At 37.2% G+C, this 16126-nt stretch overlaps 1 protein-coding gene and 1 long non-coding RNA gene across 4 annotated transcripts; both read left to right on the top strand.

Annotated features, from left to right (window-relative positions):
• The first annotated feature begins 541 nt into the window (after positions 1-541).
• On the top strand, positions 542-9627 carry LOC122311961 (DNA-binding protein SMUBP-2). 3 transcript variants are annotated; one of them, XM_043126760.1, is made up of 7 exons: positions 554-1644; positions 1726-2037; positions 2193-2476; positions 3344-4375; positions 5491-5659; positions 7555-7712; positions 9086-9627. In XM_043126760.1, exons 1-7 carry the CDS (start codon positions 978-980, stop codon positions 9326-9328), a joined length of 2865 nt encoding a protein of 954 aa, XP_042982694.1. In that variant the 5' UTR covers positions 554-977; the 3' UTR covers positions 9329-9627. The 3 variants fall into 3 exon arrangements, with proteins under 3 accessions (XP_042982695.1, XP_042982696.1, XP_042982694.1); XM_043126761.1 differs by lacking the exons at positions 5491-5659; positions 7555-7712; positions 9086-9627 and adding an exon at positions 5305-5376 and having other exon boundaries at positions 542-1644; XM_043126762.1 differs by lacking the exons at positions 5491-5659; positions 9086-9627 and having other exon boundaries at positions 543-1644; positions 7555-7706.
• Positions 9628-13660: 4033 nt separating this feature from the next.
• On the top strand, positions 13661-15471 carry LOC122309568. The gene is made up of 2 exons (XR_006242459.1): positions 13661-13888; positions 15248-15471. It is a non-coding gene; the product is annotated as an uncharacterized LOC122309568 (long non-coding RNA).
• The last annotated feature ends 655 nt before the right edge of the window (positions 15472-16126 follow it).

Consider the following 16126-nt stretch of genomic DNA (forward strand, 5'->3'; position numbering starts at 1 on the left):
ATATTATATAAATTAGTAATTTAATATATAATATATAATATAAAAAATATTTTATATATAATGTAAAAAAATTAAAAATAATATATACGTGTATATATATATATATGTAACAGTCCGATTTGATTCAAATTGGTATTCTAAAAATCAAAATCGAATCGATTTTGCTAAATAGAAATTGATATCGACCCGGACCGACGGGTTCAGACGTATTCACCGATTTTTCCGTTTTGGTTTTTTGGAATTTTGTTCTACAGCCCTAATAATAATGCCTCCTTTTTTCTTTTTTTTCATCATTCTGGCGTGTCAAATCTATAGACTATTATTAAGCTGCCTACCTTTTTTTATGCTCCTATCACAAAAGAAACAGAAAAGAAAATCTTAAAAATTTCCATGGCAGAGGGACGAACACGTATTGAATGTAGGGAATTTGGAACTAGGTACCGTTTTGGTCTTTAGTCAAAAATCATGTTGGCCACAAAACTGAGGGAAAAACAAAAGAAAACCAGAGAGGAGAGAAGGGAAAGGACAGAAACAAGACACGTTATAGTGGGCAGTAGCCAGTCAGACGAAGGTGCAAGCCCCGCCATAGATATTGATTGATTCTGTGGAATCAAGCGCAGCCAATCACAACACGGCTTCTGGGATCTCCGCCCACGCCTTTCTACTCGCACTTGATAACGATGTCCACCTTGAACTCACTTCAATTTTCGTATGCTTCCCCTCTTCGCCTCAGATACATTTAGCGGCTCCCATTTAAAACTTTCCTCCCTGAACTGGAAGTTAACCGAAACCAACCCGAAATATCTGCTTCTTCCCAATATAGATATACGCTTCCAGAGCCCAGTTTAATAGTAATGGCTTTGTTGTATTGTGCAGGGTAACATGACTTTGGTTTCTTGATGGAATGCAAGTGATGATGTTGTGTTTATAAGGGGAAAGTAAAGGCGGGGGCTTTTGGGTTGTGTTCGGGAACTGAAATGGAAGCCAGGTATTCGTGCTTGATGTGCGAGAGGAGCATATCAACGGCGACTACTTTGGCTCTGAGGCAGTTGCCAAGCTCTACCGTGCGTTTCCGTCACAATGCGATTAGTACGCCCCAGTTTTCGTCCTTGAACAGCCATTTTTCTCGGCGTTATTATTCGTCCCCGAAGCTTGGATTCCAACGGCTTGTAATTCGGAACGTCACCGAGAACCCCACGAAAAGAACTAGTCGCAGCAGCAGGAGAAAAAGCAATTCCATTGAACCAGATTCGGGGAAGAGCGTGCGTGGTTTGAACGAGAATGGGGACCCACTGGGTCGTAGAGACTTGGGTAAGAGCGTGGTGATGTGGATTCGGCAGGGGATGAAGGCCATGGCAACCGACTTTGCTTTGGCCGAGATGAAGGAGGAGTTCTCGGAGCTCAGGCAAAGGATGGGGCCCGGTCTCACTTTCGTAATCCAGGCCCAACCTTACCTAACTGCCATCCCCATGCCCCTCGGTCTCGAAGCCCTTTGCTTGAAGGCCTGCACTCACTATCCCACTCTCTTCGACCACTTCCAGAGAGAGCTCCGCGACGTTCTCCAAGATCTCCAAAACAAATCACTGGTTCAAAGTTGGTGCGAAACCGAGTCCTGGAAGCTGCTCAAGGAGCTCGCCAATTCAGGTCCCTCCTCTCTCCACTTTAAGTTCTGTTGTATTTCAACTTTTGCTTAAGTGGGCTGAGATCGATTTGTGTAATTTGCAGTTCAGCACAGAGCAGTGGCGCGGAAGGTGGTGCAGCCGAAGAAGAATTTGAAAGGTGTGTTAGGGATGGAGCTGGAGAAGGTCAAGGCTATCCAGAGCAGGATCGATGAGTTCACGAAGCGAATGTCGGAACTGCTTCGTATAGAAAGGGATGCAGAATTGGAGTTTACACAGGAGGAGTTGGATGCTGTTCCTAAACCGGACGAGAATTCGGATGCTTCGAAGCCCATCGAGTTCTTGGTTAGCCATGGCCAGGCTCAGCAAGAACTCTGTGACACCATCTGCAATTTGAATGCTGTCAGCACATCTACAGGTCTCTTATAATAAACACATAAACACACCCTTATGAACATATGTTTAGGTGCATAATTGGAGTTACTGAGTAGCAGCCTTGAATTTTAGTGTATGGTTGTGACTTAATTTCCGAGTTTGTTATCTTAGGAGGATGGAATTGGGTTTTGTAAGCAGGATTAGGTGGAATGCATTTGGTGTTGTTCAGGGTTGAGGGGAACCACCGTCTGCCGCCGACCACCCTTTCTCCCGGAGATATGGTCTGCGTGAGAATATGTGATAGCAGGGGTGCAGGTGCAACTTCTTGCGTGCAAGGTTTTGTCAACAACCTTGGGGAGGACGGATGTAGCATCAGTGTAGCTCTAGAGTCTCGCCATGGTGATCCCACTTTCTCAAAGCTCTTTGGCAAGAGCGTTCGAATTGATCGTATCTATGGATTGGCTGATGCACTCACATATGAGGTACTTCCCTGAACGGCTTTTTGATAAAGTTATACTTTCTTTACTTCTTCTTTATGAACAGGCCTTTTTGAAATTTGCCACCAAAATTATAAACCATTAGTATGGTCCTTGAGTGATGTGTTTTACTTGAGTGGGGTCATATGCAAGATATAGTGTATTGTGTAGTAAAGCGAGAAAAGAAAGAGAGTGAGGGTGTTTTCTCTTCAAGGGTTCTCTGCACCATCTCTTACAAAGGACTTGATCCAAGTCATTTGGAGGTGCTGCAAAAGAAATGCTAAAGAAATGGCAATACTTATCTCTTAAGACCAGTGAACCACAAACTTTTCTGATGACTTGGATTCAGAGCTATTCTTTTCATTAGAAATTTTGAGGATCTATATTCTCATTAACTCTCCACATGAGAGTGTGATGATCCTGAAAAAGAAGGGTTACAAGGAATGCCATTACGATGTCCCATTACTCTAATTTCAACTTCTGCATTATAAGGTGGACAATTATTATTTTGTTTTAGTAAACATTTTACCTTAAAGCTGTGAATACCAAGTGAAAGCTTTTCCCAAAGGTGTTCTATAAAATATACTGTTTCTAATGAACTAATAGGGTACATAAACCAACATGCATCGGTATGCTGCCTATACAAGGCATGGGCAGGCCAAAGCAAATGTTCCTTGGAAGCTGCATCCTTGTAAACTAAGTGAATACAATCCAGATGATCATCAATATGCAATATATAGATATAGAAAACCTTTTTGTCTGTACTCATCTGGAAGAGATTCTCATTCCTCTGCTTCTTAGATTCTCTTTACTTTGGTCCTTTTGCAGTTTACTTACCCAATTATGGCCTTGGTGTTATCTTCTTTTGTATAGCGCAATTGTGAAGCACTGATGCTCCTTCAAAAGAGTGGTTTGCAGAAGAAAAATCCTTCAATTGCCGTTGCAGCTACCTTATTTGGAGATGAGGGAGATGTTGCCTGGCTGGAGGAAAATAATTTGATAGATTGGGCTGAAGAAGAATTTGATGGGATGTTGAGGACTGGAGCTTATGATGATTCACAGCAAAGAGCAATTGCATTAGGTCTGAATAAGAAGCGGCCTTTATTGATAATCCAAGGGCCACCTGGTACTGGAAAGACGGGTTTGCTTAAGGAAATTATAGCACTTGCTGTTGCACAAGGTGAAAGGGTGCTTGTGACTGCACCAACAAATGCGGCTGTTGACAACATGGTTGACAAACTATCAAATATTGGACTGGAAATTGTGCGGGTTGGCAATCCAGCACGTATATCCAAAACTGTGGCATCAAAATCTTTGGGTAAAATCGTGGATTCTAAGCTAGTCAATTTTCGGATGGAGTTTGAAAGGAAGAAGTCAGATCTAAGAAGGGACCTCAGACACTGTTTACGGGATGATTCTTTAGCTGCTGGGATACGTCAGCTTTTAAAACAACTGGGAAAGTCACTGAAGAAGAAGGAAAAGGAGACTGTGAAGGAAGTACTATCAAGCGCTAAAGTTGTGCTTGCCACTAACGCTGGAGCTGCTGATCCCTTGATTCGAAGACTGGATTCCTTTGACTTGGTTGTTATAGATGAAGCAGCACAGGCAATTGAACCTTCTTGCTGGATCGCAATACTGCAGGGAAAGCGCTGTATTCTTGCTGGTGACCAATGCCAGCTCGCTCCAGTGATTCTATCTAGAAAAGCCTTAGAAGGTGGTCTTGGAGTATCATTGCTGGAGAGGGCTGCGACTTTGCATGATGGAATTCTTGCCACCAAGTTAACAACACAGTACCGTATGAATGATGCAATTGCCAGTTGGGCATCAAAAGAGATGTATGGTGGATCACTAAAATCGTCCTTGACGGTCTCTTCTCATCTTCTTGTGGATGCTCCATTTGTTAAGGTATCGTACCCATCTCTTATCTCTTCCTATTTTCCACATTCTTCTTGGAGGTTTTCCATTTTTCCGGGGCATAAGCTGCTAAATGAATTGCATCCTTATTTTTTGAAATCCTTTTCTGAGCTTTTTCCAAGTAGCCATTATTTTATGGCCGTTTATGATCTCTTGACTCAGCACTTAGGTTAAGTCGTGCCTCTTGTCTTTCAATATACTCTTACTCACCCAAAAAAAAAAAAAAACGCTTCATGTCTCTTGGCCTATTATGGCGTACGCACTGTTTTCTCAAAATGCTAGCAAAATCTTTAAATTAATTAAAAGTTGAGAAAGCTTTATCATAATTTTCTTCTGCATTTTTCCTTCACAATCCACATTTATTATGGGCTTTTCATGAAATTATTCTTATATTTTGTCTGGTTTTCTCTGCTATTCTAATTAATGGCAAAGGGCATGTTAGCCAAAATCGCACATTGGATTATCTAACCAAGATCAACCCAATTGGCCTTCCCAGAAACTTGTTTATCTGCTCCTCATGTTTATTTGTATAGATTATTGGATTGGTCAGGCTTGCCTGACAGTCACCTCCACCCCAGCCTGTTTTAAGCAATTCATGCAATTTTGACTTGTCAAAACACTCTGTAAAGAATCACACGTTAGATTATCAAAGCCCAGATAAGTCCAGTTGGTCAAGCCAGTAAGTTGTCAATCTGCTTTCTATGTTGATTGGTCTAAATTATTGTATCAGTCAGGCTTGAACTCACCAATTACCAGAGACTCAGCCACAAACCCAGCCTGTTTTAAGCAATTCAGGCAATTATGACATGTCAAAACAATCTCAATGAATTGAGACTCCTAGTTCTTTTTGTGAGACATTAAGTGGTGGATAATTGAAAATTGATACATACCTTGCTATGAGTTACGACCTTTTTTTATAGGCTGCTATGAGTTACATCTTACCAGCACTGAAGGATCATTTTGAAAATGCAATATGATACAGACACACACATGTATATTTCTCTTGGTTGGTCTCTCATCCATGGACAAATACTAGTGCTTTCACCTTGCTACATACTTTTAATGTGCAAAGTACTGCTTGAACATTTTTCCATACACTATCGCAGCCCACCTGGATAACTCAATGCCCACTGCTGTTGCTTGATACAAGAATGACATATGGAAGTTTGTCAGTTGGTTGTGAAGAGCATTTAGATCCAGCTGGCACAGGATCTTTTTACAATGAAGGGGAGGCTGATATAGTTGTGCAACATGTCTTTTCATTGATTTATTCTGGTAAATATTTTTGGCCTTCTAGTAGGGATTAAGTGCTAACACATTAAAAAAAGCAGTTCTATGATAAACTCTGCCATGTATAGATCCAACGCATTTTGTATGAGAAGTACTCAAAACTTTGCAAACCATCATTTGGAATACAAAGAAACCTTTTGTAGTTTCCATTGAATGGCTTAATGAAAAATGAACCTTTGACAGGGGAGTTCACAATTTGCAATGTTAGACAAAACAATATGTGCACCATTTCCATGTGAGTCTTAATGCACATGATTTTGGAAAACAAGATGAGTCCTTACTCCTTATTGACTTTATTTTAATGCATGTGTACATCTCAATTTGGCCTAGGAATACATCTCCCTCTCTCACTAGACTTATGTACATAGCTCACTAGTTATCTGGCACATAGATCTAGGGGCTTAAAGATAAGGTTGTAATACAAACACTTGTAAAACAAATTTAACATCCCGTCTTGTTTTGAACTCTTATTTCTTTCCCCTTACCGAAGCCACTTCGGTTCAGCTGCCTTCCATGGTAAGGTTTCCTGCCCTTCTGGGAGGGGGAGGAACCCCTCTCTCATCACCAGTCTCCCCTCCCTGTCATCTCCCTCTTCCCTCATTATTTTTTCATCCTTTTTCTCTCCATCCTACCCTTTTTTAGCCACCAGATTTATTGATTTTGGGACCTCTCCAACCACCACCAAGTATTGCCTCAGCATCCTCATCCGACTTCTCTACCGTGCCTTACCATTCTAACTGTCATTTCCACAGAGCATGTGCTACACGTGCCACCACCGCACATGCATTACACTGTTTCTAGTAACTCTTGTGCTCACCAACTTCCACTCTTTCTGGTCTCTCTTCCTCCTCTCCTCCGCCACACCCTCTCTTCTCACTTTTACTTTTTTCCTCATTTTCCTTTTTCAGATTTTGGCCATTAGATTTGCAAATTTTGTGCAGTCTCTCCACCACATGTTCCACACGAACCTCCTTCTCTACCACCCGCCTATGCTGGCCCTCTATTTCCCTCTCCATCGGCTCATGTGTTGCACACCTAATTTCTCATACCAGCACGTATTTCCACATGCCACGCCATCTGACGGTGGCTCTGCTGATCAACTTCTTTTTTTTCCCTTCCCAACTCAAATTCCAACACACCAGAGAGTCGATGGTAGCTCTGTGATGGTCAAGCTTACCTTGTCATCCAGATGGTCCATACCTTGTTTCTATACTCACCACTCCATATCCATGGACAGCATTTTCCATCCTTTCTGCTCCATCCGGAGCTTCTCCCTCTTTCAGATTGGTTTTGGAGAGTTGAGGGCTCAAGTTTTCCTAGAGAGAGTCTGGTTTTCTTAAAGGAAGCGCTTCTTATATACTTGCTATTATATGTGTAGCTTACACTATCTAATGTAAATTATATATGAAGTATAATCAGTACCGTAAAATGAAGTAGGGGATTCTAGATGGATTTTGTCGAAGAAATGGAGGAGCATTGTGGCTGTATTCTCTTTCATACCCAACACATCAGGAAAGCATCTTTCATATGCCATGACAGCTCATGTGAAGCAATTTAACCCATCATCATGACATATCCTTTTAGAGATAGTGAATTCTGTGTGAGTAATTGACCTTACACACTGTTGCAGCTTATATCTGCTAGCAGCTTTTCAGTAGTTTCTATTGTAGCCTCTTTTAAAGTTTATGCCTTTCGTAGTCATATTTCATATCTTGTTAATTAAACTAGCACCACTGCTGATACTGGTGGGACTTTTTTTATTATTGTAAGTGTAGCTCTTTATGCATATATGCTGGTTGAATAGATTTTTCTGGTTCCCTTACACATTACCTTTAATAATGACTAGGTAAAGTCAGTGTTATTTTAAATCATGTTTGCAGGTGTTAGCCCAGCAGCTATTGCAGTTCAATCTCCTTATGTAGCTCAAGTACAGCTCCTTAGGGACAGGCTTGATGAGCTTCCAGAGGCTGCAGGTGTTGAGGTTGCAACTATTGATAGCTTCCAAGGACGGGAGGCCGATGCTGTAATCATATCAATGGTATAGTTTAATCGGCCAATACTTTTATATAAATGAACTGTGTTTCTCTTCTTGACACACGTTCCAGAAACCATATACCATATTTTCTAACAGGAAACATGCTGCTTAACCTATTTTTTCATTTTTACTCATCTCATAAGATTTTGTGATTAATACGTAGTTTGGCATGACAAATTTGATAATGGATTTTTAGGATGAGCAGTAAAAAAATAATATAGATATCCTAAGCAGAAGAAACAATGGTATTCGCTCCAACAACTTATCTTTTCAATTTTCAACATTTAGATCAGCCTTTAATTGTTGGAAATGATAGTGCATGGAAAATTATAAATAGGACTAAAATGTCATTGCTATGACTAAGTTTGTGACGACGCTCTCTTCAAGTTGGTACTGCCTATCAGGTAGCGGTGGAGGAGGTAAGATAATAGATGATATGGGCTGTAAGGTGGACAGGATAGAATGTGCTGTAGATTGGGGAGAAATGGTTTGGTTAATATCTGTTACCTTGAGCAAGTCTTCTGGTTTTGTGCTTGTGTGAGGAAGTTTGACACCTTGAAATTGCCTAATAATAAAACTTCTTGTGCTTGTGTGTGGGGGGCTGCAGCCTAATAATTATTATGGTTGAAATTTTATATAAGCAATTATAATGTGCACTGGAGATCTTTTGTCATTGGAGTTGTTTGAAAGGTCTTACATCTTAAGAGGACATTAAGTGAGAAGTATGGTATGGTATGTATCTTGAGTTTCATTAAATTGTTATTCCGTCTATAGCTGATCAATCATATTTACTTGGCATATTTGCTTAGCACAAGAAGTGGATAGGATGTTTAGGTCATGGTGTTTTGCTTGATGGCTAATGAATACATGGTCCTGTTTCTAGTGTGAGATACATAAACGTTATTCGTTGAGTTAAAATCTATCTTATCGAGTCATGTCCATTAAAATTTGGCAATATCTTTGTGACAATTAGAAATCCTGGGTCATTATCTGATGTCCTCTAGGTCATTTTGACAGATGTCTTTTTGTGTAGCTGTGTTATGATAACCCTGAATCATTGATTCTTACACCATATCACCAAGGGGCCTTTTTAGTTTATTAGGTCACTCTTTTCACATAATCCTATATATGTGTTGTAATGTGATACCAGGCATACTACGTTGCACTAACAGAATTCCTGTAGTACAATTCTTGCAAATTGACACACGGGTGGTTTTAGCCTTTATATTTGAATGACATAAGTAGTGGTGTACCATTTAAAATATCTTAACAGCATCATCTTAGTAGTTCCTATATCATGACCAACTTTGGCTATTCAGATATTTTCTTCTACTGTGTTAGTTTTACCAAATATGCTTGTTTCCATTTTGTACAAGGTGCGGTCAAACACTTTAGGAGCCGTTGGATTCCTTGGGGACAGTAGGCGAATGAATGTTGCCCTAACTAGGGCACGCAAACATGTTGCAGTTGTCTGTGATAGCTCAACGATATGCCATAACACCTTCCTCGCGAGGCTGTTGCGTCATATCCGCTATTTTGGCAAGGTGAAGCATGCAGATCCCGGTGGTTTGGGAGGATCTGGACTTGGCACGAACCCGATGCTGCCATCTATTAGCTAATGTTACATGGGTGGATCAACTACATATTCTTTCCTTATTTCTTTGGGCTGTTGATTAGTTGGAAGCACAACTGCAGTGAAGATCCTGCTCTCTTTTCTGTCAGCATCTGCTCCCACATAAATACATGTACAGCAGGCCTTCCATTTCATCAAAAAAAAAGAACATTCTGGTTGCAAAAGTATACATTGATTATAATTTGTATATAAACAATACACATTTTGAATTCTTAACTTGTATATGAATGCATCAAACGTTAGAGGAGAGAATGGCTTCAATTTAATTGAATTTTTACTTTGAAAGTTGAACTGACTCCAACAAATTACCTCTAGTCGTGGTTCTGTTAATAATCCATGTTCGACTTTCTGCCTGGATGTGTTCTGTCTTGGAAGATAAAAGTTTTCAAGATAGTAAACGAGGCAGAAAGTTGAATCTCGAATACAATCTGACTCGAAAGAAAATTTGAGAAGAAAAATGACAACAAAACTCCGAATTGGTTTCGATGTTTTTAATTTCATGTAGTTTGGCTGCAACTTTTTTCATTCATTACTGGATAGATTCTTGGTTTGTCAAACATCCTTGGATTTAGAAAAGATTGCTAGTTTTTTACCCTGAGCCACAGATCAGTACGCAACACAGAACAGGGTTCATACCACTCTTTCACCAGGCAAGGGAAGACGATATTATTTATGACAAACTGCCAAAAACGTTAAAATGCATTAAAGGAACAAAATCCCTTAAATGTGATAGAGATTTTTCTTTTCATTAAAAACAAACAAAACAGAAGAACAAAACATAACAAAATAGCCCAAACTACCCAAAAATGCTAAATGTGTTTCAAAAGATTCCACAAATGGATTGAGGCAAACTCCATTGTGTAAAATATTTAATGATCAGTGGGTTAAATAATTTGTATAAAAAGAAAAAAGAAAAAAAAAATCCCTCTTCGTCTAAACGGTAAATGAAAATTGCTGTCATGTTTTCTCCGGAATTTGAGTTCTTTATTTTATTTTATTTTTTTTATCTCTCACCATTAATGAAGCAAACATTAGAACTGAAGAGAAATTTGAATTCTTGTCTTCATTTCTATATTTAATAGATGATCCAAACCTCGTGACATAATAAATTGACACACAATCAGAAATAACTTCTAGAAATCATATAATAAATTTGAATGTCATTGGTAGTGATGAAATTACTTCTGTTCCATATTCTATCACTCGATATCACATGAAAAATCTGACCTTCAAAGGAGAGAGTTACTTCGAAACTGATTGGGGGCAAGAGATGCAGAGATTTCTGCTGAAGTCAACCAATACGTATGAGAAAGGGAGGGAGGGCTTTCTCTCATTTAATGAGATTCTCCGGCCCAACACTGTTTTCTCTTCTCTTCATGACTGCAACCTTGCAAACCCACCCGTTTCTTCTTCAATCAATACTCCCAATTGTCTCTTGCTACCTATCCTCCAAAACCACATTAATTCATCTCTCTTTTCCCCTCTCCCCCTATAGGCATCCGTTACTGCAAGCCTTTTGACATGTTCTACCTCCATTCGGTGTGCATATTTTGAGACATAACTTCCCCTTTTTAACTTTGCTTTTTCTGTGTTTCCAGCCTCCTAAACGAGCGTACCAAAGAAACCAACTTTTATTTGACTTCTCACGAATAGGATCTATATATATATATATATAGAAGCATTACAGCCAGTAGAATCAAATCTTTCTCTAATGGCTTCTAAACCTTTTGTGCCTATTCTTCTTCTGTTGCTTCTTCACCTTGTCCTCCATATTGAATATGGAGCAGCATATAGAATCCATGATTTAAGCCCCAACGGTAAAGCCCTCCAGAGCAAGAAGTATCCTCAAGACATGAGCAGTGCATTCCTAGAAGTACACAAGTTGCCCAGGTTTGAACGCCCAAGGTTTGGTTTCCTCCCAAAAGCCTCACCAATTCCACCTTCTGGCCCTTCAAAGCGACACAACCGGCACGTTAAGGGCGATGTTCGGACGGGTTCAGGATGGAAGGCGAGGGGTCGGAAAATATTGTCATGATTTATGGAAGAAAAAATGTACTTGTAGAAAATCAAAGGTGAACGTGAAAGAAAAGTTCACTAAATCAATACAGGCGCTTGTTGGTAGTACGATTTCAGCCTAACTATCTGGTTTTCTGCTAATCCTTCTGGCGCTTCATCATCATCATGCATGCAAGCGTATCATTTAAATTGATAGCCCCTAAGAAAAGAAAAAAAATGAGTTTCATGTTTTGTTAATGAAAACAATCGTGGTGCTCATGATGTAGTTCAGATTTCCTTTGTCTTTGCTTCCGAATTATACGAATCATGTATTTGTGATGTTTTCATATATATATATATATATTGGAGAAAATAGTGTTTGAAGTGACTTGCGCCAGTAGTACTCTTTATACCTAAGAAGGATTCAACGTAGGATGTAGTAATGCTTGGTGTTTGGAAAGAAATTTTAATTTTCTTAATTCCGATATATGCTACCGATAAAACCGACCGATAGTTTTTTAAATTATTTTTTAATAATTAAAGAAGTGATTATTATTAAATTTATATATTTTCTAAAAAACATGTTTACATATGCTTAAAAAATATTTGAAAAAAAGTTTATAAATGCAGCGATCAGTCTATTCTATCGGTTGGTTTTATCGGTTCATGTAGCGCTGTCCAAAATATTTTATGAAGTCTCTTTCCTAAAGTGGGAAGACAAAAAGTAAGCATTAAATTTTCGGAGGGTCTTTTCCGCTATGAAACCGAGTAGTAAAAGCTCGTTGCGAGTTTTCGGAATACTTCACTCCAAGAGTGAAGGTTGCCTTTTCACTAGCCAGTGCATAGGTATTGGTAATGAGAAATAATATTCACACGATACATTTCACAAGATATATTTTAAAATGAGAGTATTTATATAAAGTGACGTTATTTTTATAAGTTATTTTATAAAAATATTCCTTATTTTAAAATATAGTTGTGTAAAACCATGAGAAGGTTAATTTTTAGATTTTTCCAATGTTGCGAATTCACGATGGAAATATCAAAGTGTAAAATATAATTCGTTGAACATATAATGCAATTGTTAATACGAACATTACAATTGGGTTCAAAACCCATTATAGCTTAATTAAGGTTTTCATTTTGAGTTCTTTTTTTATTATTATTATTAGATGAAGTTCTTTTCTCAACATATTGAAATCACATTGACTCATTGAGACATTATTCCGGCGGGGGGAGAGAGAGAGAGAGAGATAGAGAGAGCGGGGTGTGGGGTCCAGCAGGGTCCCCTACCACTCTGGCAGCCACGTACTGGCAAAGCATATTAGCTTAAAAGACTGCGCTAGACGTTAGAAGAGGCGTAAGCATATATAGTGTTACTATGTATGTGTCTACAATTTACTTTTTCTTGGCGAGGGAGTCCTTGAGGCCAGTTTGGATTTCAAATTGAATATTGCTGCTCATTACCTTCGTACACTATATATTTTATATTTTTTATTTTTTTAAATTTTTTTAAATTTTTTTTAGATTTATTATTTTTAAACTAATTTAATTTTTATATTCATATACTAAACATTTGATAAAAGAAAAAAATAAAAAAATTTAAAAAAATAGATGCTGTGTAGTGTACGGGCTTATGTTTAGAATTTTTCTTTCAAATTTATCTAAATTTATTTTAATTTAATTTACTTAATTATTATAATTTTTTTAAATTTTAATATAAAATATAATAAATAATTTATTTTTTTTAATTTTTAAAAAAATAATATTAAAAAATAATATTATAATAATATTTTATTTAACTTTCATTTCAATTCAACTCAAATCAGCTTAACGTCCAAATGCAATCTAAATCTACCGAACATGAGTTTCAAATTTGTACCTCGATTTTTTTATTTACTTAATAATTAAGAAACTAGTTTTTAGTGATGTTATGAATTTTTTATTTTAAAAAAAAATACTTAAGAATATAAAAAATAAATAAAAGATATCAAAACAATTGAAAAAAAACAAAAAAACTCTTCTAGAAGTCGGAGCTCAGAGGATGTAGCACTGCTCTTCTTATTGCTTATATTTTTTTATAAATAAAAAATTAATAATAACTAACATGTTTATTGAAAATCATTAACTTTTTAAGCAAGATAATGATATTATGAAAAAATTTAATTACAAGCACAAATATGTACTAATATCTGTAATAATCTAATGTGATTAATCAAAAAATATATTTTATTAAAAATAATACTAATTTAAATTTTGAATATAAAAGAATTAATATCAATAGGCCTATACATAAAATGCAGTGGGTCGATCCGTCCGTAAGAACCGTTTTGAGCCCACCCGCCAAAACTCGGGTTATTCGGATCCACATCATTAACTGGTTGAACCAAATTAATATCAGTCGAAACCGATACTGCCGTTAGTGCGTTTTGAACCAAGCCAGATCTCTTCTTCCCTTCGTTTCATAAACCCTAGCCAGTGCACCACTCCATTGGGCATCGCAGTTCGTCGTCGCCGTCGTCTTCACCGTTCATCATCGCCGTCCAAGCCAGTGAGTCCCTCTATTTAACGTATTTCCCCCAAAACTGAAAACTGAAAATATGATTTTCTACTTGGTTTTGCTTCGTGTGATTTATCTTTGTGATTTTGTGCTGGGTTTTGCTTAGAGGATGAACGATGCTTGTATTTCTCTTCAAGATAAGGGTTTGGTTGAAGTGGGTTTTGATTTTTTGCTGGGTTTTGGTTGGAGTTATTGAAGTGGGCGATGGTGCTTTGTTGGGTTCTGCAATTGGCTTTGGTTTTGAAGTTCTTTAATGGTGGATAGTAGGAAGGATAAGTGCTAAAGTACCTTAGTTTAGATCTGCATTTTTTTTTTTTCTAACTGATAACCAGCTTGTGAATTTTGTCATAAACACCTAGATGTTAAGTGGAAGAGAAAGAAGTATGAGAAAATAAAATGGATTTGGTTTGGTTTGTATAATTTGAAATCGTTCTTTTTGTTAGATCTAGATATTCGTTCTGGACTTTGAACAGAGATGACCATTATGGCCTAATGCTATACATAAATATATAGGAGTAGGGTTTTTGAATGTTGTCTGGATCCCAACATTCTGATAAAGAAAGGTGGAAGGCCTTGACTTGGTGTCCTTCGGTAGAATGCCAGAGGCATATCTTTGATTGTTTTTAAACAACTAGACTTGTCCCTGGATAAAAGATCAACTAGAAACATTAAGGTGTTTTCACTTTTCAGGAATCTCAAAGGCAACAGTGGGACATAGCTTCACTCACTGAAAGGCTTGGACAAAAGCCTCCTACATTAATGTCCTGCATCATTCTATGACCCTTTGGATTTTTTTTATTTAACTGTTAATTTCTGAGAGAAAGGGAGATAAAAAGGAAAGGAAAAAAAATAGCTAGTTCTTTAATATCCCTTTAAGTAGATCCTAATTCCAGTCATAGTCCATTCTTAAGACTGCAATTCTGATACCATGTCAATTCGGGTGCTCAAATAGAACAACTACAACAACAAATCAAACTCTAGAAACCCAACATGTATCTCAATCATATTCAACCATTCTTGTCTTTTGGTTTTTTTTTTTTTTTTTTTTTTTTTTTTTGCGCTACCTTTGAATACAGAGGACTGGGCATGGCTAATGGGCTAATATTTTATGAGTTCTTTTTTTTTTTTTTTTTTTTTAAACAAGAAATGAAGATGCTTTAATTTGCTACTGTTTTTTCTTTAAACAAGTAATAAATTAATGAATCCAATAAATAAATTAGTTTATTTATTTGTTAATCTAAACAGCTGAAAACTATGATTTTCATTTTTACTCATTTGTATATGATTTTCATGAATTAAAATTTCTGATTTGATTTTCCCTAATGTTAGTTTCTAAACATTTGATATTAGATTTGTAGATTCACTTGCAAAATGGTGGATTAAAATGGGATGCAGGGGAATTTCATTGCTGCCTTCTCAACAAATTATGGAATTGGTTTTAATAGTTTGGTAGAGGTTTTAATGGTTTTAACAGTAATTGTATAGAAAAATATGTTTGTTTTGCAGTTTTTCTCTTGATAGTTTTTTACTAGTGATTTGCTCACTTCTTAGTAATAAAATGATATTGATTTGTATGGAAAAGAAACAAAATAGATAGAGTGGGTGCGTGCAGAATTTCATCAAAACAGAACAAAAACTAGAGAGAGAGAGAGAGAGAGAGGAAAAAAAAACGATCCGTCCGTACAACCCGTCATGTACGGACTGGTCGGGTCGGGTTGGCGCGTTTTGGATAGCTGGGTCGGATCGGACCATGCACAGAACCGGCTTTGGTTCACGGGTTATAAGCCTAAGTATTGGTATGCAGATTAATACGTAATTTTACTTGTACGTAGCAAAACTTTAACATTATTATTAAAATGAGAAATACAATACGAATAGGCAGAGAGATTAAAATAAAAATAAAAATAATTGATCAGGCCTTAGGTTTACTATCCAATGGTCACTAGTTCGAGTCTCCTCAGATCCACTGGAGGTTTACCTGACCATTAACTTCAGAATCTCATGGGATTAGTTGAGGTGTGCACAAGCTGGTCCAGACACCCAAGGATATCAAAAAATAAAAATAAACCAAAGTAGTAAATATAATGCTGAAAATAAAAAATTCGAGAGATTTGTATAAAATAAATTAAAGAAATTGATTTTTGCCCTAATATTAAGAGAAAAAAAAAAAATCTCACATCAAAGAAATTAATTTCTCGAATAGTCTACGGAATTATGAACATGATTGCT

This window comes from Carya illinoinensis, chromosome 5 (genome assembly GCF_018687715.1).
Source record: "Carya illinoinensis cultivar Pawnee chromosome 5, C.illinoinensisPawnee_v1, whole genome shotgun sequence".
In the NCBI taxonomy this organism is placed as follows: Eukaryota; Viridiplantae; Streptophyta; class Magnoliopsida; order Fagales; family Juglandaceae; genus Carya; species Carya illinoinensis.

Coding starts and splice junctions, on each gene's coding strand:
- LOC122311961 (XM_043126760.1), top strand. CDS start 978: ATGGAAGCCAGGTATTCGTGCTTGATGTGCGAGAGGAGCATATCAACG. Junction 2,477..3,343: donor CTGATGCACTCACATATGAG/GTACTTCCCTGA, acceptor TCTTTTGTATAG/CGCAATTGTGAAGCACTGAT. Junction 7,713..9,085: donor ATGCTGTAATCATATCAATG/GTATAGTTTAAT, acceptor ATTTTGTACAAG/GTGCGGTCAAACACTTTAGG.